Source organism: Harpia harpyja, chromosome 15 (genome assembly GCF_026419915.1).
Source record: "Harpia harpyja isolate bHarHar1 chromosome 15, bHarHar1 primary haplotype, whole genome shotgun sequence".
Taxonomy (NCBI): domain Eukaryota; kingdom Metazoa; phylum Chordata; class Aves; order Accipitriformes; family Accipitridae; genus Harpia; species Harpia harpyja.
Window position 1 is genome coordinate 4,417,992 of NC_068954.1, and position 26,822 is coordinate 4,444,813.

Here is a 26,822-nt window from a genome sequence, read left to right on the forward strand (position 1 = left end):
GATTCAGCGTGTATAGGCTCCCCAGGAGCCTATTTTTCCCTTTGACTACAGGACGTGTCTCCTAATTAATTAGCTTACAACTGCCTCTCCCTAGCCTGTAGTCATTTTTTTTCAGAACCCTCTATTTCAGTGTTTCCAATTGCAGCAGCTTCTGCTTTCAAAGCTGAATGACCAGAGATAGCTCTCCAACACCCAGTTTAAATTTTCAACACCCATTGAGGGTACACCTGGAAGAGGAAATGGTATTCATGTCTTTTGTGATCAAAGGATCATAAATAATGACCTAATTTATCTAAACCTACAACACTAGGTACAATCCACACTTTGCCTACTGTAGACAGACTTTCTTGTAACCCTGGAGATTCTAAGACATTTCTGTAAAGGTCAAATTCTCATCTCCAGTTGAACTACTTAGGACTAGGTGAAATCAGTTAGTGAGGTCATACAGCATCCTACATAGATTTATAAATTGTTTTGTGGTAGGGAGTGTAAGAAATTAAATTTGTACTTTTTTTCTTCTTCTCTACTTAACTTAGAAAAGAGAGTGGCATTGTACCCATCAGAATTGCCTTGTTCATAACAATTTTGCCAGGTCTATACAAGACTGGCTCTTCACATCATGCTTCCAATAGGAAGCATAAACCAGTGTCCTGGTGCCAAGATGTTCCTTATGCTACAGTTTGTGATTAATTCACTTTGGAATTTGCTTTCAAGTCCCTTGCATTTCTAGGTTGCCATTTGATAACACAGTTCTGCTCTGCTCAGCATTTAAGGGTGTTCCTGTCCAGTAATTTAGTAAAACGTTCAATTCTTGCTTTGCCTGCGATAGCATTTCAAGTCTAAAGGCTCTGTCCTGTCCCTTTAACATGAAGGCACTTCTGCTTTAGATCTCAAGATATGTTTTTTTTCCAATCTAGGCATAGTTAATTATTAAATATGAGTTCAATAATTAAGGAGTTATACAGATTCATCTATTTTTCAGCACTTTTGAGTGTTTCTGCTTGCAGTACTTTTTGGGGGAAGAAATAATTTAAATATACCACAGCTGTTGGTCTTTTAAACCTTCTACTCTCAAACAAGTCATTTATTTACCTGTTGCACAGCTCAGTCCCAATCACCGAAGGTTATTTTATGAACCCTGCATGTTTCATCTGAAATAGAGTTTGTTTCCAAGGGGAAACAAGAAAGAGGGCTCTGGGCCTCCAAAGGGTAGTCCTGCAGACTGCAGAGACAGGGATCTTTGTTCCAGGGAATGCCCTTGAGCTATTCATGATCTTTGTAGAGAGTCCATTGGTTCTTTGAAGCAGAGAAGCTGCAGAAGACCTCTGGGAAATGCAGGTTGCCTCCCTGCTGGAGATCATTCCCTCCTGACATGTTCATCAGCACATTTCACCTCCCCATTAAAAAGCTGGGCGTAGAAGTGCCTCTCAAAAGTGGTGTACCCTATCCAGCCAGCCCACCCCTGGTAGGTGAGCAGAGGCCTGGAAACTCCTTCAAGAAGGAACAATTTGATTTGGCTGTCTGCTAGCTGTTTGGCTGTTCAGTTACCTGAGTGTTAATATAAAGGACCATTTCAGGCACACTGAATGGTATCCACGGTATCTCTGTGGGTCTGGCAGATAGGACAAGGGACTTGCATCAGACCAATGTCTTTCTGGAACAGCAGATAGAGGCCAATCGTACATCCAAAATGACATGTTTAGGCACTTAAAATCAACCCACAGTGTATGACGGGCTCTCACCAAAACCATAGCACTAGGAATATGTTATAGTTAAGGCAAAGAAGCCTCAGTTATGGTCCCTACTTGGTGAATTGAGCAGAAAAGTATCACTGACCAAATCCTGTGTGTCACTCATGCTGCTTAGAGTAGAGGAGAGTTTATCTGCAGGTGGTGTTGTATGTGGGAATATAAATGCAAAGCAAGGAAAGAGGAATCTGCTACTTTTTTTTTTCCCCCTATATATACTAAAAGTATTGGAAATTGGAAGTAGATCTTACACATACAAAGAAATACCCCACCCCACCTAAATCATCAGGAAAAAGGTAAAACAGACTGGGGAATGGGAGACAGAGAGGGAGGCTGTGAGAGCACAGTAAGAAGTCAAAAAAGAAAAAGGAAAAAAAGGGGGGGATATTTGGATACCTTGAACACTCTTCTTTTAGAAGAAAAAAAATCTTGAGAGGTTTTTCCTTAAAAAAATTTTTTTCAGAGCTTGGAAGAGGAAAAAAGCTTGAAACAAACCTTTTCCATTAGAGCATATTTTGAATGCAGAATGGTGGTTTGCACTTCTTAATGATGAGAGTTGTTGCCCAGCAGTGCTGCTGTAGTATGAGCGTGACAGATGTACGCAATGGGAGTCAGTTGTGTGTCTGGCCACAGATGCATGCAAGCACACATTAACACATGCACACAAATCAGTACTATAAACAAAATGTCCAGAGCTGGAGAAAAATTGTCTGCTGCTCAACATGCAGATGGCTGCTGTCAGTCGTTCGCTTTTATGTGAGTCCTAAAAATTCACGAGGATCTCTCAATGAAAGAAGGTAAATGAATAAAGATGATGAGACTGCTGCTAGTAAAAGAATGCACATAGGCTGATATCAAGAGGGGTTTTTTTGAGCTGGCTAAAGCTGTGTTGAGGATGAGGTCTCACAGGGAAAATCTTTGATGTCTGTGCTTGTGAATGGTGCAAGGTGTGCTTTGGTTATGTCTATGTCAGAAAACAGTGTGGCCCAATAGAAGCAGGTCTGTAGAGTGAATGATATAGGTGCTGAGGATGCAGGCTCCACACTGTATGTGTTTTGGGGGCTACTATAGGGTCATTCTAGCCTGGTTCCATTAGCGTCCAAACTGTATTATATGTCCTACTGCATTACAGCTTATCATAGAATCATAGAATGGTTTGGGTTGGGAGAGACCTTAAAGGTCATCTAGTTCCAACCCCCATGCCATGGAGCAGGGACACCTTCCACTAGACCAGGTTGCTCAAAGCCCCATCCAACCTGGCCTTGGACACTGCCAGGGATGGGGCAGCCACAACTTCTCTGGGCAACCTGTTCCAGTGCCTCACCACCCTCACAGTGAAGAGCTTCTTCCTTACATCTAATCTAAATCTGCCCTCTTTCAGATTAAAGCCGTTACCCCTTGTCCTATCACTACATGCCGTTGTAAAATTCCCTCTCTGGCTTTCTTGTTGGCCCCCTTTAGGTACTGGAAGGCTGCAACAAGGTGTCCCTGGAGCCTTCTCTTCTCCAGGCTGAACAACCCCAACTCTCTCAGCCTGCCCTCATAGCAGAGGTGCTCCAGCCCTCTGATCATCTTCGTGGCCTCCTCTGGACTCGCTCCAACAGGTCCATGTCCTTCTCATGTTGGGGGCCCCAGAGCTGGACACAGAACTCCAGGTGGGGTCTCACAAGAGTGGAGTAGAGGGGGAGAATCCCCTCCCTCGACCTGGTGGTCACGCTGCTTTTGATGCAGCCCAGGATACGGTTGGCCTTCTGGGCTGCAAAGTTTCTGCAGCCAGAGTTTCTGCATTAGTTTCACCTGAAGGAAATCCATTTGATGCATTCCAAAACAGTTCCATGATATGAACTGAAGCACATAAAGTGAAGGATGTCTGGGAGATCTGCTTAGCTGTAAGTTGAGAAATTTCAAGTCTGATTTCAGAAAAAAAAGAAAAGATAATAAGCCAGAAGTATCCCAGCTATGTTTAGATGACCATCACTGGCACACAGAGCAGGTGCTCAAATATACTTCAAGATGACAGAGTATAAAGACTTGATTCTTCCTTTTTTTCATTCTGCTGTGAATTTATTGACTTGGAGGTGCTGCTCCTTATTTCCATCTTCATTAAGTTAAGAATTGGGACACTAGATTATAAACAATGAGAAAGTGAAACAGGATATGGGGAGAGAGAAGCTTGCTTAAAATAATTTCACAATAATTTATTGGATGCAACTTCTACCTTCAGTGATTTCTGGTGTTACTACTTTTCTATAGTCCAACCAGGGAGGACAGTAACTTGCTGTGGGCTTGTTTTGGGTTCGTGTGGTGGGGTTTTGGTAGTGGTAGAGGGGCTGCAGGGCCGGCTCCTGTGAGAAGCTGCTAGAAGCTTCCCTGGCTCCAAGTCGGACCCGCTGCTGGCCAAGGCTGAGCCCATCAGTGATGGTGGTAGCGCCTCTGGGAGAACGGATTTAAGAAGGGGAACCTGCAGTGGGGAGGAGATTGGAATGTGAGAGAAACCCCTGTGCAGGTACCAAGGGGAGTGAAGGAGGAGGAGGAGGAGCGGGGCAGGAGGGGACGCCCCCGCAGCCCGCGGTGAGGCGGCAGGCTGTCCCCCCCCAGCCCACGGAGGGGAGCGGGGCAGCAGATGCCCACCTGCAGCCCGGGGAGAGAGGACCCCACAGCGGAGCAGGGGCTGAGTGCGGAGTCCTCCTCCCCGAGGAGGAAGGAGCGGCAGAGACCAGGGGTGAGGAATCGACCCCAGCCTCCCCATCCCCTGTTCCCCTGGGGAGAGAGAACCGGGAGTGGGGCTGAGGGGGGAAGGCGCGAGGGCTGGGGGGAAGGTGTTCTCAGGTTGGGTTTTACTTCCTAATATCCTTGTTCTGATTTGATTGGTAGTAAATTAAATTGACGTTGTTTCTTCCCCAAGTTGAGCCTGTCTTTTGCCTGTGCCCACAAGTGGGGGGTGATCCCTTCCCGTCCTTGTCTCAACCCACGAGCCTGCCTTTATATTTTCTCCTCATCCCACCGTGGCCGGGGGGAGGTGAGCGAGCAGCTGCGTGGTGCTTTGTTACCGGCTGGGCTGAAACCACAGCAGGGCTAAAGGTAAATTATCATCTATTGCAAAGGAGGGAAGGAAAAATGTACTAAAGGCGGGTGTGTGAGGCGTGTACTGTCCCCGGATGGCATTCAGTGCGTTGGATCTCACAGGACCTAGGCAAAAAGACATGTCAAGACTTAAAGCAAACTTCATGAAGTGAAGATGGGAGGGTGAAATGGCAAGATGTTTCATTGCTGGGGCTTGTTGTACATAGACTTGGTAGTATTGCTACCTGATCAGAAACTGACTCCCGAAACCCACAAAGTATGTTTAGAGAGGAGACATTGCTTTATTCTGCACAAGGTGCAAGGTAGAAGATTTCCACAAATCAAGCACCCCTACTGAGGTTTTCAGTCCATACTTACACACTCTAGTTAAATCACCACGCTTATCTAATACATATGTTCCACCTAACTATGGCATATTCATTATGTTGAGCAAGCGTGATGTGGTGTTCTCTTGAGCAATCATCCCAGAGTCTTCTACGCCTGGGCAGGGGTCTCTGGTGGTCTTCGGGGGTCGTTTGGGGAAGAATCCCCCTCCTCATTTTGTCCTCCTATGGGCATGCCTCATCTGAGGACACCAGGGTGTTTGTTTCTCTTGGCAACCCCTCGTTTTCTCAATGCAGAAGGAGGATGTATGTCCTTCATTCACAAATCTGTGACCCTGAAATGTCCGTTATCTGATGCCTTGACTATTATCCAAACACTCCTTAAGCATCCTCTATTGTAATCAGAATCTTAAACTAGATAAGCTTTACCTTGAATACACATAATCTAAACAGTCCTTGAATAGCAAGCATATTACACTTCTCATATTTTAGGGTTTTTTTCTTTAAGCTGTCGCTGCCTTCTTATTTGTTAATCAGTCTTTTGAAGGCTTGAGACATGAAGAGGAGGGAATTTGGGAAACTGAGGTTGCAGCCTTGCTATTGCCTTCCAGTGGTGGCCTAAGGCTGCTGATGCAAGGGGGGTTCTTCTTCATCTTGCAGTCGTGCTGACCTGTGTATTCATGCTGCTTGCCAAACCTGTGTCCCATCCCCATCCCAAGGGATGTTACGTGACCTTCACCTCACCTTCACCTTAAAGTTGAAAATATGTTTTCAGGTCTAGCCAGACTAAGGCCTCACCAAGAATATGTTTCAGCAGTATTTTCTGAGATTTGAGTTTTCTGGAAAAAAATCAAAGTTACAAGATTTAAAATAGCATGTGATGTTATTTCTGCTTTTGGATGAAAAAGGCTGAAGCAAATTCTTCTCATAAGAAATGTTTAAGACACTTAACCCAAGATTTCAAAAAATGACCCCTCGTTTTGAATCCTCCATTTGAGACAGTTTTGAGATGACCTTGTGTTGCTACCTGAGCAATCTGTAATCCCTCTTAAAAGTTTTTGAAACTGTCGATATTTGTCTTTCCATATGTCACTGAAATGTTACTGATAGAAGCATGTGTTTTTGTGAACACAAGTTGCTTGTGAGCCTAGATTCACTGCATGTTGTTGTGGTCGCTTGGCTGGTGTGTCTGATAATTCAAAGTGCTCTTTGTATTCAGAGAAGGAGAATGGTCCCTGCAGAGACTGCTTGTCTCCCTTGGTTATAAAGGGTGCTTAAAAAGAGAGTTTCTCATATAGAGAAGCCACTTTGGAGGAAGGAAACTGAACCTCAGCTCCCACTGCCTGTTGAATAAACTTCTTTCCAGCATGTTTTTTCAGCTTTTTGGGACCAATAAAGACAAAAGATATGAAATGAAGATGTTGTTTGGAAAGCGCTGCATTTCTGATCCAAGCAGATGTGCACAAATCCTATTTTGTAGCGTTAATCCTGTCTCTCCTACACAGCATCAAAAAGAAATGAATGGCTGTGGGATCATCCCAGTGAGGCAGTGTTTTCTAAGCATGCAGCTCCTGGTTTTTTTATGTTGATTGACTTGCCTTTTTTTTTTTTTTTTTTTTTTCCCCAGGCTGGATGCCCAAAGTAGCTTTCACACACTTGAAATCATCAGCTCATGCTAATGATAGACTACTAGTGCTTCAGGAACCTGTTGACTGGCAACCCGGTGATGAAATCATGGTGGGAAGGACAGGCCTTGGAGATGCACAGCAGCAAGAAGAAATGGCTGTTATTGAGTCTGTGAACAACACAGAGCTGTACCTTAGATCACCGCTCAGGTACACTTTCAAGGGCCAAGGGGATTTCTATAGCAGAGAGCTAAGCCAGGGGAAAATTTCATCAAGGTGAGGATTTGCAGTTTCCTGTGGGACATAATAACTATATAAATCCCTTTAACAAAAGTGGTCAGAGATATTTCGGTTCCTCACTCTCCCTAAAGCTAGTGGACGTTCAGTCCTGAATGTTTCTGACTATGTTTAAATTTTGTATCATAACCATGAACTCAGAAAACCTTTGAAGCAGAAAACACCGATGGCCAGTACAGTCCAGTGGCATAGGGTTGACACAGATTTTCCGGCATAGTTAATTTCTTCAGAAGCTGCAGTTGTTTCACAAAAAGTGTCTGACTTCTGTTAAAACAAACAAAAAAAAATCCTCCCTTCTTGACTGATTTACTTAAGATGATTAACACCACACTCAAAGTGAATTACTTCAGTTTGGAAATACTGCTTTTGTGTTTTCAGTGAGCCTTATGCTCTCTTTGTCTTCTGTACATGTAGATCTTGGACAAACTGTACTCCTTATCATCATCACCTGGAGCCCCAGTGTTGAAACATGTTAGCTATTTGGGAGGCAACCCAACTCCAGTGCCCAGGAAGATTAATTTTCAGAAATATTTGGGGCTTCAGGAAGAAAGTACTGATGTTTTTCACCAAAATATGTTTTGGGAAGATAAAGGAAATTCAAAGACTGAAATATTTTGGTGTAAACATAAATAATCTAAGGAAAATTTTGGAGCTTGAGAGACAGAAGGATGAAAATAAGCATCAGCCAATGAACAATTTATCTAGCCAATATACATAGGTACACTGGTTATGCCACTGTCTGTGGTGAGGAGTGAACCCAGCTCTGGATTTGGGCAGTTGGAGTCATAAGCTGAGGGCAAACATTCTTGCCATCTGGCAAGTGCAGATGCTTCTGTGCCTTTTTTGTCTTTCCCTAGGTACTCCCACAGCGTTGGAGAGGGATGGGTGAATGGCCAAAGTCTGCCTCTGAGTGCTGTGGTGGCACTGATTAGCAGAAGGGTTGTTGTTCAAGGAAATATCACAGTGGAGAGGATGTCACACCTCAGACAGTGTGCCAAAGCAGGTGTTAAACGAGGTGAGGAGGTCTTTTTTTCACAGAAATGTGCTGAGGAGGAAAATTGCTCCATTAAAATCACATTGTTGTATCACTGTGCATTAGAAATCTTTCTTAATAGGGTATCTTTGAGACTTACCAGCACCAGGAAAGTGAGTTTATCTTTCCAAACATTGTTTGACATTGAAGTGTGAAGTCTTGGGAGCTGAACTGCATTTCATTGTAATATCTCCGATGTATTATTTTCACATTGTTGTTTCAAGTCATCTTGGGAAAGACCCTTTAGTTTTGCCTGAGCCTAAGGGTGTAGAAAAGAAAGTACCTTCTGAAAACATGTTTCAGTGTACATAAGATATTAAATTTTTAATTGTGTTTACTATTTAGTCACTTTAAGAAGAAGTGAAAACAAAACAGCCCAATGCTGTTTGTACTCTTTAGTGTAAAATATTGAGATGTTGTTCGGTGTTTAGAGATATCAAGGGAAAAAAACAGGTGATGGTTTCTTGTAGCATATAGTAACACTGGTGAAACAATACTAGGTATCTCGGTTCTCCTTTAGTTTTATCTGTATGAAACACCAGGAAGTTTTACAGGTGGCTTCCTGATTTACACCAGCTGATGAGGAAGCAGAATCAGACACAGTTATTATAATTTGAGGAGAATTAGGTTATCTGGCAACCCAGTTGTAAGGTTTCCTTTAAAAATAAAATGCCTTGGGCTTTCAGACTGTGACACAAGACTTCATTTGAAATCCAGCAGCCAACTGCTTATATTACTCATAGATTTATGGTCCATTTTCTGTGGAACTCATAAATATAGTCTCTGAAATGTGCTAACCGTTTGAGGTTTTTATTTGAGCTAAAGGATAGGAGGATTTCTCAGAGGAGTCACCAGAAGATGAGTGGGCAGTGTTTTCTGTGGTTAATTTACCTTCTTTAAAAGAAAAATGAGCATTACTGAGCATAAGCAGGCAGTGCCAGAATTTGAAATCCCCTCTGCACCTCCACTGAACAAGCCCAAGTTGCACATTCGTAGCCTGAATCCCCTTGCACCAAAATAACCTAAGCAGAGACCCATGGAAGGATGCCTTTCAGGAATCTCGATTCCTTCTCCAGCCCTACGATTTACTTCCCTTGTCTTCAGACTGTGGGTAGTAAGAGTTCCTCGCCCATCTGCAGGGACAGTGGGGAGAGCAAGAGTTTTAAAGAAATTTCAAAATGTTCTCACTTCAGTTTAGCTCAGTACATCCGTGCCCAATCTCCTTTTCAAGAACCTCACCCAAGGTAAATCAATGTCAAATCCATCTTCCCCATGCATAGGACTATTTAAAATTGAATACAAGAAAATTTCCAAGGCATAAAAGTACCAGAGCTTCCTGCTGGTTTTAATATATGTTCCTCTAAAAATGTCCAGACTCTTAGGGAAGGAAACATGAGAGTATTTAGAGGGAGTATTAAATATGCTGTGGCTATTTGTCTTTGGGCCCATGTTTAAGATCACTGCTGGGGATGGAGTCTCACTGAGTCAATATGTGGTGGGTCTCACGATGTTGCTTGGGGCACTCAGCACATCCCATGGTCACCATGGAGAAGTAACGCTGACAGCTCTCGTCGGGTTGTATTCTAGGTAGCTCCAGGTGTCTGTACAAGCGAAGTGAGAGGCAGCTGGGGTCTCGGGACCTGGGGGCTGTCGTGATTGTGGAGGCCTTCCAGGGAGAAGGGAGTCGGCTCTGGATGGAGGGGGTCCAGTTCCGCCACATGGGCCAAGCCTTTCGGCAGCGCTGCAGTGCCCTGACTGTTGCTGGCAGCGCACAGATGGCAGGTGAGATGGCTGCACTGGAGGTGGGATGGAATGACCTCAAATGTCCACTTTTTCCTACCCAAAGCTGGGGCAGATATCCTCAAAAGCCTTCTAAGCCCTCGAGTCAGTTGACAAATTGGATTCGTAAATGTCGGAAAACCTCACCTGTAGTCTAATCCCAAGTGAAACGTGATGGAGTGCTTTAAGTTGCTTTAGTTCCTTTGCATCTCTTCGCAGCTTCTTCCTAAAATAGTATTTCATTTTTATGCCACACCTCTGAGTTGGCATGCTACTTCTAGCTCTGGAAATGAAAGCACTAATATACTGTGAGGGAGCCCAGAGGTGGCTCAAGGCTGTTCGGTAGCATAGGTCAAAATTTAATTCTATCACCTGAAAATTAAAGAAAATAGTAAGTTCTTCTGGATTTGTCACTGGTAAGTGCAAAATTTGTCTCTGTGGAAGAGGCAATGAGATGTCTGAAGACTGGTGGTGATGGGAGCAAGTTAGGTGGGCTCGAATAATGTTTTAAGGGTACTGGAAGGGACTTTCCCCTCCAGCTAACTCACACTTCTGCCTTCCCAATGCCATCTTCATCACTGAGTGACGATCTAGGCTTCCTGGTGAGAGAAGGCAGCACTAGCCATGATGCTGGAGTAGAGTGGGCAGGTCACCACGCCTGGCTGGACAAGGTGTACAAGATACCTACCCTGTCCTTGCTGCCCTTCTGAAATGTTCCTCCTCTCCTTCAGTCCCACTTCAATCATCCAACTGCCTGAGCTGATAACATACTTCACTCTTGGGATCCCACCCTATCCTTTCACTGCATCTCCTCCTCCTTCCTCACAATAGTGGACCACCTCCATTAACCCATTTCTGTGCTCAGGACCCCTCTTCTCTGTTGTGCCCGTCTCAGCAATGCCCTCCTGTTGGCAAAGATCTGCCAGGTGAGCAAGGGTGGGCAGCTGCAACTGAGCAGTCTCACGAGAGCCAAAAGGATTAATTGCACAACTTCAAATGATGAGGAGCTAATATAAAACTCTCCCAACCTTCAGGCTGCAGCGTGCTTTTTGCTGACAGCGCTCGTTTCTTTCCAGACTCTTACATACATGGCTGTTGTGTTTTGGACTCCTTTGGCCAAGGACTCCATCTGACCGGGATCTCAAACCTTAGTGTGGACAGTAATATTTTCTACAACATTTCAGGCCATGGGCTTCTACTGGGTAAGTGAAGTAGGAAAATACTTATCCTACATGTAACAGCAACATGTTCTGATTATCATCTGCATGAAAATGTCTTTGGAGGAAAGAATGGCAGATCCTTAACTGTACCCTGAGAACATTAATCACATCTTCTGCATTTTCTGTTATCGGTGAATCTGGAATAAAGCTCCCACAATTCCACATGCAACTCCTAGCAGCCGTTTCCGTTCGACCATACACTCTCTGTTTGTTCAGGTCAGTCTTCACTTGATCTGGATCCTTTTTTTTGCAGTGTACAAGTGGAAGGAGATTTTTTTTTTTAGGGCATTGATTTATCTGTCTTTGGAAGAAGACCATTATGCAATATTTAAGACCCCAGTTCAGCGAGGCATTTAGGAGCATAGTTACCTTTAACTTCAGTCATTTGACGTGGAAGATAATGGAGTGAAAACATATGTTAAAAGTTAAGCAGAGGATTTAGCACTTAAATAAATTGGAGCTTGGAGCAACAAAAATGTTAAACAACAAAATATTTCTCCTAACTAACCATCAGGAGACTGACTTGCAGCATCTTCTGCTGGGATCTCATGTTGCCTGAATACCTAAAGCTAGAGCTTGATTTTTGTTTTCCATCAGAGATGGGATAAAAATGACCAATTTTAAGATAAACAGAGGGGGAAAAAAAAAGCCATCAGTCCTGATCCTGCAGTTCCACACACACAGCGAGTCCCTATGCTAGGTCCTGTATATAAACATAATGAGAAGTGATAGATTACGATTTAAACAGAGGAGACTATAAAATGAGAGTGACTGTACACATCTTGCAGAGGAAGAGAGGTGGCTCAGAGAGATGCAACGGCTTGCCCAAGGTGATGCACAGAGGCCTTGAGGCCGTGGGGAAGCAGAACAAGATCTCCAAGCTGCCGGCATGCCTCGGCTCGCTCGTGCTAGGACATGTGTCTGAGTTAAAGGACTCTGTGCTGAGGCTGAATGTTTCCACTGAAATTTCAGCCTGAGTACACCTTATCCCCAAGATGTCTTTAATGGCTTCACTGTCAGCAGCTCTAGAGGGTCTGATGGATGAATTTATATATCATTTTGTTGCCTGTGAAGGAATATTTATTATAGCTGGCTATTTGCAGCTCTAGAATTGGACTCCCTCAGTGATTTCATCTAAACCCCTTATTTTCAGGGGGTTTGCAAGACAGTCATAAAAAGTCGCTCTGGGCTTAAAATTAATTGACACACCAGGTCTCAGCTTGGAAGCCAAGACCTCGTACGCCACCTCTAAAACCTAAATGGCTGTCAAAAGGACTGCTTTAGGATCCTGTTCATGCTCTGGTAGTGGCATTGTTTGTAGTAAATACAGCCTGGAAAGGAAATATTTCCTAAACGAATCTTGTTCCCAAAATGGAGAAAGGCTCAAAAGACTGAGAGGAAGGCTAAAAATAATTGCTGCCTTCCCCCAACAAAAATACATAAGTTTTCCTGGCAAGTGGCTTATATTTGGGGTAATGATGATTGTGGAAGGGATCTGTATTTGGAATAGAACTTGAGCAGGTATAGTTGAAGATAATTGTTTATGTTTGATAAAACTAAATAGATTTAATTTGCTCCTGATGTGGGCCAAACAGAGATGATCCACTTTGTATTCTGCTTCCAAAACGCCAGAGCGGTAGGACATATGATGTGTCCTTATTCGGGCTTGACCTGTATGCAGCTGTCCACTTTTTGCTGCTAAATGGCACATTTCTTCATGGTGTAGTTCAAAAGGATATTTCTTTTTTTTTAATTCCTATTTCAATACTGTTCCTATATATGGGGCACCCCATGACTCTGAGTTGTGTGATCAATTTTTTGATTGATTTTTCCTTTTTCTTCTCATACTTCATTGCTTATGGGGCAAACGCCCCACTTTTGTGCAGAGCTGCACCAGGTGTTTTTAAGTCTATTTAGAAATTTTCTTACATGTAAGTAGGGCAGTGGATGGAGACAGAGGAGATAGATAAAACTTTGAATTCTAGTACTGCCAGAAGCATGGCTATATGTGCATGGGTGAGCCACTTCCCCACTCTGAGTCTCTCTTTTTCCAACTGTATATGTTTTTTACAGTATTTCCTTTATCCATTTGCTCCATAAACCTGGAGTACAGTATGGCTGGTGTTATATTAACATATAACACCTGACACAGGGCCTTGTTCATATTGAATTGCAGAATCATGGTCTCTGTTGCCTCTTTGTAGAGTATGTATTGTAGTATTCCTTTCCCTGATTGTTTTTATCTCATTAGAGTGTAAGCTCTTTGTGGCAGAAACTGCTTCTTATCATATTTACAATGTTGATCAGATCTTGCTTGTGGTCTCTTGACATTTCTGAAGCACACAGCCTTTCCCTCTCCGTGCTGTGCACCACTGTGTTGAGTAGTCATGTCAGTCTTTGACCACCTCGCAGCTGCCTTCTGTGTGTTAAACACAGCTTTCTAAGTGCTTTTCAAACAGTGATTTACCCAGGGACAGTTAGCAGGGAAAGCTAATTCCCAGGTGGGGGCCATGCCAGCAAAGCAGGCAGGGCAAAACCCAGCAATTTCTGTGACTTGCATAATGGAGGGTTTCCAGCTATATTTACATTTCTGTTTCTTTTTTCAATTTTTTCTTTCATTCTATCTTTTTTCTCTCTTTTTTCCTTTTCTTATGTATTTTTTTTTTTTTTTTAAAGGAGAGGGACTGGAAGAGGGGAACAGAGTCAGTAACAACATAGTGACTGGCCTTTCTGGAACAGACGGTTTATCCAACATTGAGACACTGTCACCAGCAGGGATCTACGTCACGGCTCCTGACAATCACATCAAGGTGAGAAGTTCAGGTATAAAACATAACATTTCCTTTCTAATCAACGATATCAGAAAGATATGGAGCTTCGTTTATCTGGCGGATCATATACACAGCATTTGCTTCTTGGCTGAGCTGTCAGAAACTGCTTGTGACGGGATATTAAAACAAGTGCATATTACAAAATAAATTATATTCATGGGCAAATTTATTACTGAAAATTTTACTGCACTTGAGTGGAATGAAATATTGCAGTGAGATCCTTCATCCTGGGATACTTGGAAAAGTTGTTTTATTTTCTAATACTCATGGATTCATAAAAACTGGAAAAAAGTTTAGGCTCAGCTTCTCTAGAATTTTTTCCTACTTCTGTCATTATAAAAAAAATAATCTCAATTTTAATGGACTGATGACACACTAAAATTCAGCAATATCAAATGCATCTCTGTCTGGATTTAAAATGACAAGTTATGTACAGTCCAAGATTTGCATTCCAGGCTGAGAAAGAGAATGTTTTCCCAGTCCTATGAAAATGACATTGATTTAAAAAAAAAAAGAAGCTTCTGTATTCTAAATAATGATGAAACATTGAACTCTTAAAAAGCTAACAGAATAACATCCCTCACATCAAAAAGTTGAGCTCTGTAAAAATCTTTTTGTTCACTAATTCTCTGATGCTTTCTTTTAGTTCATACTTTTTTTGTCTTATTCAAGTCACTTACATTTCAGAATAAAGAGTCTCTCTTACATGTTTCATGGGGAAAAAATATGATTTTCCATGATTTCAAATCATTTTTCCTTCTCAACTATTTTAAGTCTGAAATTTCATTGAAACCGAACTTTCTTACTACCGTTTCAGTTGTGGCAAATGTACATTTTCCTCAAAAAAAAAAAAAAAAAAATTCCTAACCTGTTCTATTGCTAACCCACGGAAACCAAACCAATTATTAACTGTATGTGAAGACCTAATTGCCCCCTGGGCTTCTGTTCCAAGAGAAAAGAATTGCACCTAAATTCGAAGGTGAAAAAGAGACCAACACATTTCCTATGTTAGTATGAAGACAATAGTACTTAGGAAGAAGGAGAGGACTTTTCTGCAATTCCCTCAAGGGCATATTTATCATTTTTAAGACCATCAAATATGGTTAAAAAATACAACAACTAGGCAGAATCACATGAATTTCAGCTCCACTAAACACAGAGTTTTGTACTATCATGCACTGACTTACCCTGGAGCTGTCTACTCAATCGCCAGTGGCTCAGCTTTTGAAAAGGTTTGCTGCAATTATCTCTACGGGTACGTGTGAACTGACTGTGGCAGGTTTTCAGCACATTTGTTTAGCTCTCTCGGTTCACGTGTCTTCATAGATACGCCCAAAGCTGTGTCTGTGGCTGTGTACCCAAACATCAGGGTTAAGTCTGCTCTCCAGAGGTGTGCTACTCAAGGCAGAATAGCAGATGGCCCTTGAAGGGTTGCTGATAAACCTCGTTGGTCTCTTGGAGTGAGCTATTTGAGGCGTTGCAGCAGCAAAAGGAAAATATGAAGAAGTTGTCTAGCTTAAAACTATTATTAGCTGCACTTACTGTTCTACAGCGCAAAGCAGTGCTCAGCAGAAGACATGAAAGGACATGGATATTAAGAGAAAAAGTCATACTTCTTCCAAGCAAAACACCTGTGTCTTGTGGACTTTTTCTTAGTACAATAATAATCAGTAAATACAAGGGGTGCTGGTCCAGCACCAAAATTACGATGTTACAGGGTTTCAGCACCTTTAATTTGGTCAAATTGTTCAGGAACTGGGTATTGCTTTTTTGGTATTTATAATCTTAATGTAATAGGAAGGTTTGAAGAGTGTAATGGGAAAGGCTCATCTTCCTACTGCCTGGTTTCCAAGCCATGACAAAGAATAGAAATTTCCCCCTCTAGATTTTAATGTTAGGTCATTGTTGGGTTTTCTGTTTGTTTTTTTTTGTTTTCAGATTGCCATCTTTCAATTACTGGTTTTAAACTTACAGGCTGCAATCTTTAAGGCAAGGATTCCAGCTCTAGGTCCAGACTGTGTTACATCTTCTGTGCGTGACGGGTTAAGCTTTCCACAGTGAGCCCTGCAATAATATTTTCATAACTGCTCCATTAACTTGGGAGCCCTAAATTTGCATCGGTGACTGAAGAGCTTAAACTTCCTTGAAAATCAGTGGTCTCCTAAACGGTGTTGAAATTGGGACACAGCAGTCACTCAGACCTGAGACTACAAAGACATTTGGAGACCCAATTCCCACTGGTTTCCATTTGACTTAAACTCTTAAGTGCATTTGTGAATCAGGGTGTTAGATAAAATTTTATACAGTATAAGGGCAAAATGATTATTGCAAGGTTAGTATTTTTTTTTTTAATAAAATATGGAAGTTCTGGTTATCACTTCTTAGTGTCATAAGACAATTTCACTAGCAGGCTGGTTTTGTGCCTTTTAAATGCTATCAGCATGAGGAACTGAAGATGCCCCTCTTTGATCTTGGCTCTTTTGTCACTGAAGCGCATGCCCTACATACTTGGTTTTATTTTTGTGTGCAGGGAAAAAAAAAAAAAAAAGAAAGAGTAGTTTCTTATCTTCTTTTCTTGGTTCTCTTGGCCCAGTGGGTCTTTGACCTTTTGTAGTAACTTCCTATTCATAAAGATTTAATGCCCTTAAATCCCAGAGCCAGCATGCAGTGCTTATGCATAACGTCCAGACTGGGTTTAAGAAATTCAACAAGCATCCTCCCTTTCCTTTCTTGCCATGGTGTTGAGGACTGGTAAACAGCTTAAATGAATGAACGGGGTGGAGATCAGCCAGTGTTTCCATGTCAGAGGAGTGACTGATGGTCATGCTGTTGATAAATGAATTTGTTTCCCAGTATCACCCAACCCAGCCATTCTCCACAGTACCAATGAGGTGAGGCTGCATCTGTTTGGCATTGATTGTTTCTCATAATTTCATCCCTACTGAGATCTTTTCTAAAACCTTCTGCAAGGTGAGTGCACGTTGAAGTGGACCCATTGGGGGTACTCCTTGCATCCTGCCAGGTTCTGAAACTGGGGGAGCTGTGCTGGGCACACTCTCCAGAGCTTTAATGTCATCTTTAAGGTCAACAGTTTGAGCCCTGGTTGTCTAAAAGAAATTCATGAAATATTTACATTAGCAGTGTTGTATGCTTAAGAGACACTTAAAACGTCAGCCACTTTATTTTACTGACTTGCAATGCATACCTCCAGGTAGTTGGCATGCTCAGGGAGGTAATTTCTCTCTGGAATTTTGGTTGCATGGACATTCGTAATATACTGACTTCCACAAAGAATTGATTTCCACACAAAATTCCCTGCTTGCCTAAAACCCCTGCCCTCCAGCCACTAGCTGGCTGAATAAATATGCATTTTTTTTCCTTATGAATCATCTGTAGAATGCATGATTGGAGTCGCAAGTAAAAGATCCTGGAAATAATGTGACCGGACTGCAGAAGTATTTTGTTAAAGGGTCTGTGGCTGCACTTCTGGAAAAAGCAGCAGTTTTACCAGGGGATAGAGAAAGCAGTGCTTTGGGTATTGATACTTCTTTGTTGCTTGACAGATGTCAGAGATCACAACTGCAGGGAACACACTTGGATGGGTCAGAAGAAAGTAATTGCCCTATGGAGGCTTTCACCTCTAGGTCATCAGGCTTGGCTTTGATTTGGACTATCAGGGACCAAAAAGTCATTAGTGTTTTAACACTGTCCAGTGACCAATGAATGGTAGTGGTGGGTGTCAGTCCTGGTCTTGGAGAACAAGCTCTTCTTATAGCTGCAATAAAGCTCATCTTAGACTCCCCTTAGAGAACGAGATACCTCCAGAGAGCAATTCATCTTATCTAAGAACAGACCAGAAGAATTGCCCTCTGGACATGCCTATGCCTTATTTTTTTCCTGGAAAAGGAGCCTAGCTTTACCAGCCTGGACTTCAGCATCAAATTTTTATGCATCTAAGGTAGGTGAGAGGGATCATGCCTAGATGCGCACGTTAGCTGCTGTATGGACACCATCCAAAACCAACTAGGTTTGGCTGCTGTCTAAATGAAGCAGTTACGAGCAGGTTTTTTTCCCTAGAGTAGAAAGGCTCCTAACCCACTGTATATAATCCACATAACCCACTTGCTACAGACTCTGTAAGTACTAAACTCCTAATTTAAGGCCAGGCAGACTTTACGTTCACTTATTTTTCACCTCTTGCAATAATACAAAGAATGCAACTCCATAATTTCTTCATTAAGAGATATTAAGTAACAATAACTTACAGGGCATCTTCCCATGGTTATTCACTTTGCCTGTTAAAAACAACTCAAAGCAAGTAATTTACCACAGGTCTGAGTAAGTTTAGCTGTTCAGCCACTGACATATCTTGAAGATGCAATTCTCTGTTTTCTCTTGACTTTTAGTGGGTCTCGCTTTTTTGCACCAATGTTGTTTCCTTTTCCTGTATTCGCTTTGGGAGATACAAGAAAGGTACGGATTGAGAAGTAAATCGATAAACTGAGTAGTTTGTGATTTACTTTTCTTTCATGACATTGTCTTCCTGCTTAGAAAGGATTTTATAGGGGTAAGGAGTTTTCCACACACCTTTTTTCTTACCTACATTTTGAAGAATTACAGCAATACCATTTTTCTGTCATTTGTTTCTATTGCTTGGCCGACCCTTGTTGCCTGGCTTGAGAACAGCTTTTTTTAAGACTGGCCCAAGGACGGAGTGAAAACAGGACGAGATTGAGCACACAGAAACAAGGTACCAGCTTCTGCCAGCCAGACTTACCAGAATTTGAATGGACCTCAGCTGGGATTTTAATTTGGGTTTTTCTTAAGTTTATTTTAACTTCCAGAAATCTGTGGTAGTCTTTTTTTCACAGTCACATATGCTTCTCTGCAGGGTAACACAGTGTGTGCTGCTGGGTATGGCTATTTCTTTCATCTCTCCCCTGAGGGACCATCCAAAATGCCTCTCCTGTCCTTCAGTGAGAACATAGCTCATTCCTGCACAAGGTACTTGGGGATTTTTGGTTGAGGAGATTTTCATTTTGTGCATGTTAGTGCTAACTATAATTGCAGTGATGAGCAGAAAAGGCTTTGCCCCTCCCTTCAGACTTTTTTTTTTTTTTTTTAAATTTTGCACCCTTTTAAGGGCTTCCTCTCTTGTAAGCAGAGTTCTCCACAGCAGAGCAGAATTAGTGTTTGACAGTGATGTGGTTGGGGCTGATTTTCAATGCCTGATTGCAAATGGTTTCCTTAGTAGCTTCAATATGGTCCTTTCTCTTAATTCACAAGCCCAATTTGTTAACTTGCATCATTTCCCTGTGCTGGTAACAAGCTCCTCCACTTTACCCCCTTGTTTAAATGATCCTGATATAGTTTAAGGTGCCACATTTAACACATTTCCTCATCAACCATTTAACAGCAAAGCACTGAAGCATGCACTTGTGTCGAATTGAAAGCTCATTTTTAAGTATACTAGGCATTTTGAGAAGAAGAGGGTGGCATGCAGGAGAACAGATAGGCGATTTCTTTCTTACCCTCCTCCTTTAACACCTCCTGCAGGCCACCATTAGAGACATGATGCTGGCTTAGACAACCTGGAGTGGCATTTCTTACCTCCAGATGCCTTATGTCATAGCATCATGAATGCTTAACCCTTAGAGTTTGGCCTCTGATTAAGTAGATTGAAATGGAGACTAAGCACTTTGCAGTCCAATGGGATAAAAGGTGCTGTAAGTGTGTCAGACATTACATATAACAGTTATTCCTGTAGCATCCAGGAATGGCTATTCGCAAGAATTTTTGCCTGTACTTCCCTAAACCAGAAACGATAGTAAAAAAATGATATTGTGCTAAAAGTCAGTGGATGGAGTCACCTGAATTTTGAGGAAATCTGCATATTAATCTGGATTTAAAATCTCTGAGAAGGTCAATCCAAGGACTGCATTCAGGAGCGCTTACACTTGGAGCGTACTCCAAGTTGGCTAAATCCAAGAGCTAGAAAAGCCTTATCTGTCCAGATTCATGTCGGGCTCCTCTGAAGCCAGCACTGGTTGAAAGCTCATGAGCGTGGTGGGGGTGTTTTGCAGAGAGCACCTGTCAGTGGTACTGCATGCTGGTTGTTAGCCCTGGCATGGCTAATTCTGAAAATACTTGAAAAGAAATTTTAAGGATGCTCTCCAGCGTGATCAGATGCTTAAAATAAATATTGCTAACCACCAGTTTTTGATTTTGGATTAAATGATAAGGTATGATGCAGAGAACTGTTATAGATTTAAAATTTTAAATATCAAAATGTTGAGTAGGAAAACATGCTCATGAATACATGCACTGTAAAGAAACAGTCTCCCTTGCTTTCTTTCTTAAACAGGTATGGGTTGCTGGTGTACCCAGAATATTTGCCAGACAGCCCAAACAGACCTGTGCAGTTCAACAACTTTACAGCTTGGAGCAGCCAAGGTGGAGCACAGGTACGTTCGTCCTGACTGACCTCTGTAGTGCTAAGGATCTTTACAAGTACATCACCTCTACACTGACTTCATCTCTTAAGTCTGCAAATAGGCCAGAGTGACGGTAAAAGCTCTTGTACCTGTATGTCCATGTCTCTCAGATGGAGGCTCCTATTTTGGTGAGAAACCCAGAAACACAGTTTGTGTGAGCTCTTCTTACTGCTTCAATGCAGAATCAGTGCTACTTCCATCAATAGCTAGTGTCCTCTGTAATCACCTAGCATATGTCTGCCACTATAATTGTAGAATCATAGAACGGTTTGGGTGGGAAGGGACTTTAAAGATCATCTAGTTCCAACCCCTCTGCCATGGGCAGGGACACCTTCCACTAGATCATGCAGCCAAAAAAATCCTCCTAGTGCATCTGAGCTATTCGTAAAGATTGCAGTTGGTAGAGGGTCTGTTACCTTCATAGGGTTAATGGTTTGCTTGGGAATTTTTTCATCCTTGTTAAAAATGTGCACTTTTTTTGTTTGAATTTGTCTAGCTTCACTTTCCAGCTATTGTAGCACATTATTACTTAATCTGATTAAAAACCCCACACCACCCTTTATTAACTTACGCTTTCTTCCCATACCAGTGCTTACAGGCTATGATCTTCTTAAACCCTAGTCTGATGACCTGAACAGATTCTATTTATTTCTCTGTAAGACATGTTTTCTAGTCTAATCCATCCTATGGCTCTTCCTTTGAAGGTGTCCAATTTTTCACTGTGGTTTTTTTCAGACTGGTGCATTCTCTTTCTGGAAAAGCTTATTTGTATGAAAAGAAATAAAACAAAAGGATGTTTTGCAGTTTTGTTTTTGTGGTTTTCTCTGCCTAACTCGTAATTTCTTTGTATGTTACTGACCTAGCATACATTAATAACTAAGTTTATTCTGCTTCTTTCCATGGGCTCCCTCTAGGAACAATCTTCTTGTTGTTAGGTAATTGTAAGAAATACCTCTGGTTATTTTCAAGGCATCTTTCTGCCATAAACATTAACTTCTTTACCCTAATATTTTTTTCAGTAATAAACCCCCCAAAATTTAGAGCACTTTTACTCTGTCTATTATTGATTCTGTTTCATACTATTCTTTTTTTTTAACATGAAAATAAGTTAACAGTATGTAAATATTTTTGTAGTATTAATTGAAAGCACAAACCAGACATTAAGGGGAGACTCTCAGATACTAAATATACATTCAACACTTGTATGTTTTTGCTCTTCCCCTTTGTATTGTAAAGAAAGAAAGCAGAGTTATAATCTTTTTTTAATTTATCATCATTCCTTTATTATGCTTTTATATAGATTTGTAGAAGCAGCAATCTTGAACTCAAACATTTCCGGATTTATGCTTGCAAAGACTTTGGCATTGACATCATAGAAAGCCTGGGAAACACTTCTGTAGCTGATAGCGTTTTAATTGGACACATTGGGCAAAAGGTAAGTACTGCAGGAATTATTTCAATGTCTCTTGAGTTACACAGCAACCCTTCAAACAGGAATTTGGAGAAATAAGAAAGCAACCTGAAGAACAGCCCCTGCACCATGGCAGCCTTGGTAAAACTTGGATTTTAAACAGATTGTATGTAAAGATAAATACAGCTTCAGATGAGGTTTGGGCACTGATCTGTTTGCTTAGTCCTCTAGCTGTCTTCCATGCCTTGGAAAGATGATGCCTTTAGCAGCAGCACCTGCAAGGGACATTGATTTGGTGATAAAGCAGAGAAACTTGGAGCATCAGTACTGCTCTCCCAGCCTGCTGGAACGGAGGATTTTGTCGCTTCTGCTTGCAGCAGCAGAAGAGAAATAGCATTTGATCAGCTAGATCCTGCATCATTTTTCAGGTGCTCCATTCATACTAGCTGATGAGAAAGTGGAGATTACATTCTGCAGGAAAATGCAACATTTTTCCCAAATGTCTTTTTGTTTCAGTATAGAAGTTTTGAAGAGTTTTTTGAACAAATTTGAAACAAGGACTCTGATTTTTCTATTTTAATTTGAAACTATTAGAAGATGTTATAATACATTATGTTATAATGCATATTCATGTATATTCTTTATAGAACAATAGTCAAAAGTAAAAACAAAATCACATTTCTGTTCAACTTATGAGCTGAAGGATTTTAGTAAGATAAGTGTTAATTTTTTCCCTACTCATGTTTTTTTTCCAAGATTGATATGGTCTCAGAAAACCCTTGGAATTTCACAGAACCTGAATTTTTGAGAGAAATCATAATTTTTGTTTAAGTAAGCTTTTCTAACATAAATTCCCATATACCTTTTGCTGTCTGTAATAAACAGACACCAGTTAACCGTACACAACTGGGTTTAGTTTACTGATTTGAGAATAATAAGGGGGTACGACAGATTTGATTTCTATCCTAGTTAACATTTTGGTTTCCTCTGCTTTCTCATAGCATCATTGGTCCACCTTGAACACAGAGTGCTACTTGCTTACTCAAGAATGAAAAATGCTGTCAAAATGTAATATTTTTATTTATGCAGTAAATATGATCTTCTTCCATTATTTCTTTAGGCAGCTGGTCAAAGTCCTTTGGGGGCTACCAGGTTGTTAACAGATTAATAACATGGATAACAATGGAATTTTAGTTACAACTGGCCACAGCTGCTTGTTCATGATTTTGAGGGCTTTTTTTGCCCTGCTTAGTTTTCTATTGTTGTTTATGAAATTAATTTTCTCTCTGACTGGCAGAAAAAGAGTTTTAAATGAGTTTTCTTTAGAAACTCACAGAAAGAAGCCTCTGTAGTGGATCTATTGGAAGTATGTAGCTCAGATATAATCCTGGCCTCACCAGTCCAACCTTGCAGCATCCCAAAGACACAATGAATTTCTCTTGGACACCAAAGGGTGGATGTCTTTGTTTTTGCTTTGCAGGATCCATGGAAGGACTCTGATGTTGTACTTGTTAAGAGATTTAGAGGCGCTCAGCTGTGCCTTGTTTCTTGCAGTACCCCAGGGGGGTGATTATCTTTGATTATCTCATGATAAGAGCCTCCTTGTCATAATTTACATCTTAATTTATGTAATTCTCCCTTTAATAATGATGTCTCTTTAATATCAATTAAAACTTTATGACATTAATTTAATGGGAACCTTGGATATTCCTCTCTGCTAGCCCTTCCAGTTTTTGAAAGAGGTGCTTTAAAACAAGATTGTTTTCTGGAACTATGAGGGCATTTAAAAATTTGGGCTTTGATCAATTAAAACATTAGTGGCAAGGCTAGATCCAGGGCCTAAAAAAGCTAAGGGAAAGACTTTCATTAGTTTCCTAAACATTCAGCAAGCCTCTTCCATACTTTCATAAAGCAACTCATTGTCTTTGTGGAGCCAGTTGAGGAAAAGCATTTCTTCCTGAAAAAGCAGGAGGTCCGAGACAGATGACACACACTAGGGAGGAATTATCACCTCACACCCTTCTTCTATTTACTATTTATTTAAATAAAATAAATTAACTAAAAAAATAATTATAGAAATAAGAGTGGTGTGGAAGAACAGGCAAGTGTAAGCAAAAAACCAACAGAGTCTTTCTGACTGAGATGTTACCAGAAGCCAGGGATTTCTGCTTAGCAGTGACTTGGAAGAAGATGCACAAGGACCAGGACCATCACCCCGGGTGTTTTGGCCTTGGAGTAAAAAAGGTCATGGAGATGCTGTCTCTTAATGAGACTGAAGATAGTACCATCTCTTTGAAGTGATAAACTATAAAAGTCCATTTCCTTCTACATTTTCAATTAAAGAGGATGTTTTCACAGAGGATGGATTTCTTGATTGACTCCCTACTATGGCTTTTGAGAGTTGTCCTACAAAAGTGTTTATTGGCCTCAGAAATAGCATCACGCATTCCTGCCAGCATTTTCCCCTCCAGGTTACCTACTAGCTCTGAGTACATCCTTCTTCCCGGCCTGTCTCCAAGATAAATTGGCAGAGAGATGTACACCTCCCCTGTGCCATGGCCTACAATCCCCACAAAATCTGGTTTGTCCGTTGTGTTTCCCATCACCTGTGGGTTTTGCTCTTCTTTTTCACATCTTATGTTTTCTTCTGTCTCTCACTGATACACTTGTCTTCTTGTTATTCTGATGGACCCTGAAGTCAACCAGAGCTTTGAAAAGAGCCTAGCTTAAATGCTTCCCCCCATCCCCAATCACACAAAAGGGCTTTGGATCTCGGCAGTCAGGTTTTTCTTAGAACGTAAATTAGGATGATCGTCTTTGTGGAGTAGGGAAATTCCCTGCCTGCTGGTCAAGACAAGGTAAAATAAAAGGGGCCCTAAACAAATCTGCTCACTGTGCCTTCCAGGTGGATTCTTTCTTCCCAGGGAATGTGCAATTTCCTTTCCCTTCAAATGTCCAACCTTAACTAGTATGCAACAATCCGGACAAAGCAAACAAGGCAATCGCTGCCCTGAATGTAATACTATCCCATACTGCAAATGCTGAGTTAAACAGATGTTACTTGTCAGAATTTGCAGAGCAATAGCTTAGGTCTGTCCTTCAAACAGCATACGTTGCCCCACAACCATGGGTGTGAGTGCAATCACGTCCCCGTGTGCCAGTTGCTGCACCCTGGACTCATTAGACTTGGAGATTGAGGTGGTGATATGTTTCCCAGCGCTCTTCATTTCTTCATTGCAGGATGGGACCTGTATGTCAGCAGGACTAAAAACTCCCAAAAGATACCAACTATTCATCTCCAACACAACTTTCAGGAACTTTGATGCGATCACTTGCACAGCAATCAGGACTTGTTCTGGCTGTTACCAAGGGCAGGGTGAGTCTGATTTACTCTGAATTAGCAGGGTTTCCACAGTCTTTGGCTTCCTCCCATTTCAGATTCAGATGTTCAGAAGTTCATAGTTTCCACAGACAACCATTGAAAGATGTTTCCGTTGAATCCTGCAAAAAGCACTGTATAGGGATGAGGAGTACTGGCCCCAGCTTTGCTTCTGTAATCTTGTCACTATGTTTGCATCAAGAGCTAGGTTTTGAGGTATTTGCATACCTGCTTTGCTTAGGTTTCACAGCACTAAATGGTTTCCAGAAGTGCCACTCTCTCTGTTTCACTTTCCCAGCTGGGACAGAAGGATAATAGCAGGGAGGTGGGGCATGAGATGATGATATGTAGATGCAAGATAAATACTGTACATGGTATGCAGCTCAGGTGAACTGAGAAAATCGCTGAGCTGGGATTGTAGTGATACACATAACAACCAGTCCTCAACAACGCTCACCCTCTTTAGTGTGTGCATTTTGCTGACACTGCTGGCAGGCTAAATCAGAGCCTTTAGCTGCTCTGCTCTGCGAGGGCTGAGGCTGCAGGTTCTCTCCAGACAATCTCCCTAAGAATTAGCTTCATCATTTAGCTGAAGCCACATGCTGCACATGTATTTTGAGACAAAGGTAGCCTTATTTTTGCACTGATTTCATTTTCTCAGTGGAAGCGGTTTTTATACACTGACTTTCTAACTGGTTCTTCATTTTGGGAGGTAAAATTTCAAGAGCAATGATTTCTTTAATAGCTATGACACATCCTCACAGAATTTCGCCAAGCTCCTACCTCAGGCCAGCCTAAACCTTTGGTGAATTTGCCTAAGATAACATGTGTAAACTAAGTATCCTTTTGAGCTTTGAAAAGGTACTCAAAGGCTCTTTGAAGAATGTTCCAACTGCAATTACCTCTTAAATATATTTATATATAAACGTATACTGCCCTACAATAACATAACAGAGAAAAAGACTTCAGGAGGTGAGATCAAAGGACAGAAGGAATAGTAAAATCTGACTCAGAGAGGCTGCAACAGACAATATGATAGTCACATAGTAACCAAATGCGGTGCATGAACACTTACGCCAAAGCTGACTTGTTATGGTGCATGGGGCAATGATTTTCTGACACTTCTGGAAATATTAATGTGTTCAGAACCCCCCTGTGCTTTAGCCTGCATGAATACTCCTCCTTTTTGTAGCTATCTTCATTACAGTAATGAAGAGATCCTCCAGCCACAGTTTTCAGCCAGGGCTTTATTGTGCCAGGTGCTGTTACATATGCATACAAATATATTTACACACACACGTAAACAGTCCTTATCTCTAAAGAATTTATCTTATACACAAGGCAGAAAGGATCTGTACAAATCACTGTTTTGGAGACTGTAACTTTTGGCAGTGGGACTTGCGAAGAAGCATTTGGGGTCACTGACAAGGACCAGGAGCAGCACCTCGATCAGAGGAGTGTCTAACCACAAGTCCCATCACAAAAGGGTGCTGGACAGGTGGCAATCCTACAACCATCTCTATTTATTCATTTTGCTTAATCTCCCCTTCTTGTTGACTCAGCAGACATTTTTCTAAAGCAAAGGTGAAGTGAAACTA

General features: G+C 41.5%; 1 protein-coding gene across 1 annotated transcript in view; it reads left to right on the forward strand.

The window, feature by feature from the left end:
* PKHD1 (PKHD1 ciliary IPT domain containing fibrocystin/polyductin) overlaps positions 1-26,822 on the forward strand; it is a 263,656-nt gene that overhangs the window by 110,714 nt on the left and 126,120 nt on the right. Inside the window, exons 37-45 of the mRNA XM_052810279.1 lie at positions 6,783-6,990; positions 7,935-8,092; positions 9,698-9,892; positions 10,966-11,091; positions 13,786-13,919; positions 18,832-18,944; positions 20,305-20,404; positions 21,735-21,869; positions 25,086-25,221. Of these exons, the coding sequence (XP_052666239.1) occupies positions 6,783-6,990; positions 7,935-8,092; positions 9,698-9,892; positions 10,966-11,091; positions 13,786-13,919; positions 18,832-18,944; positions 20,305-20,404; positions 21,735-21,869; positions 25,086-25,221 (1,305 nt within the window). The remainder of the gene's footprint in view (positions 1-6,782; positions 6,991-7,934; positions 8,093-9,697; positions 9,893-10,965; positions 11,092-13,785; positions 13,920-18,831; positions 18,945-20,304; positions 20,405-21,734; positions 21,870-25,085; positions 25,222-26,822) is intronic.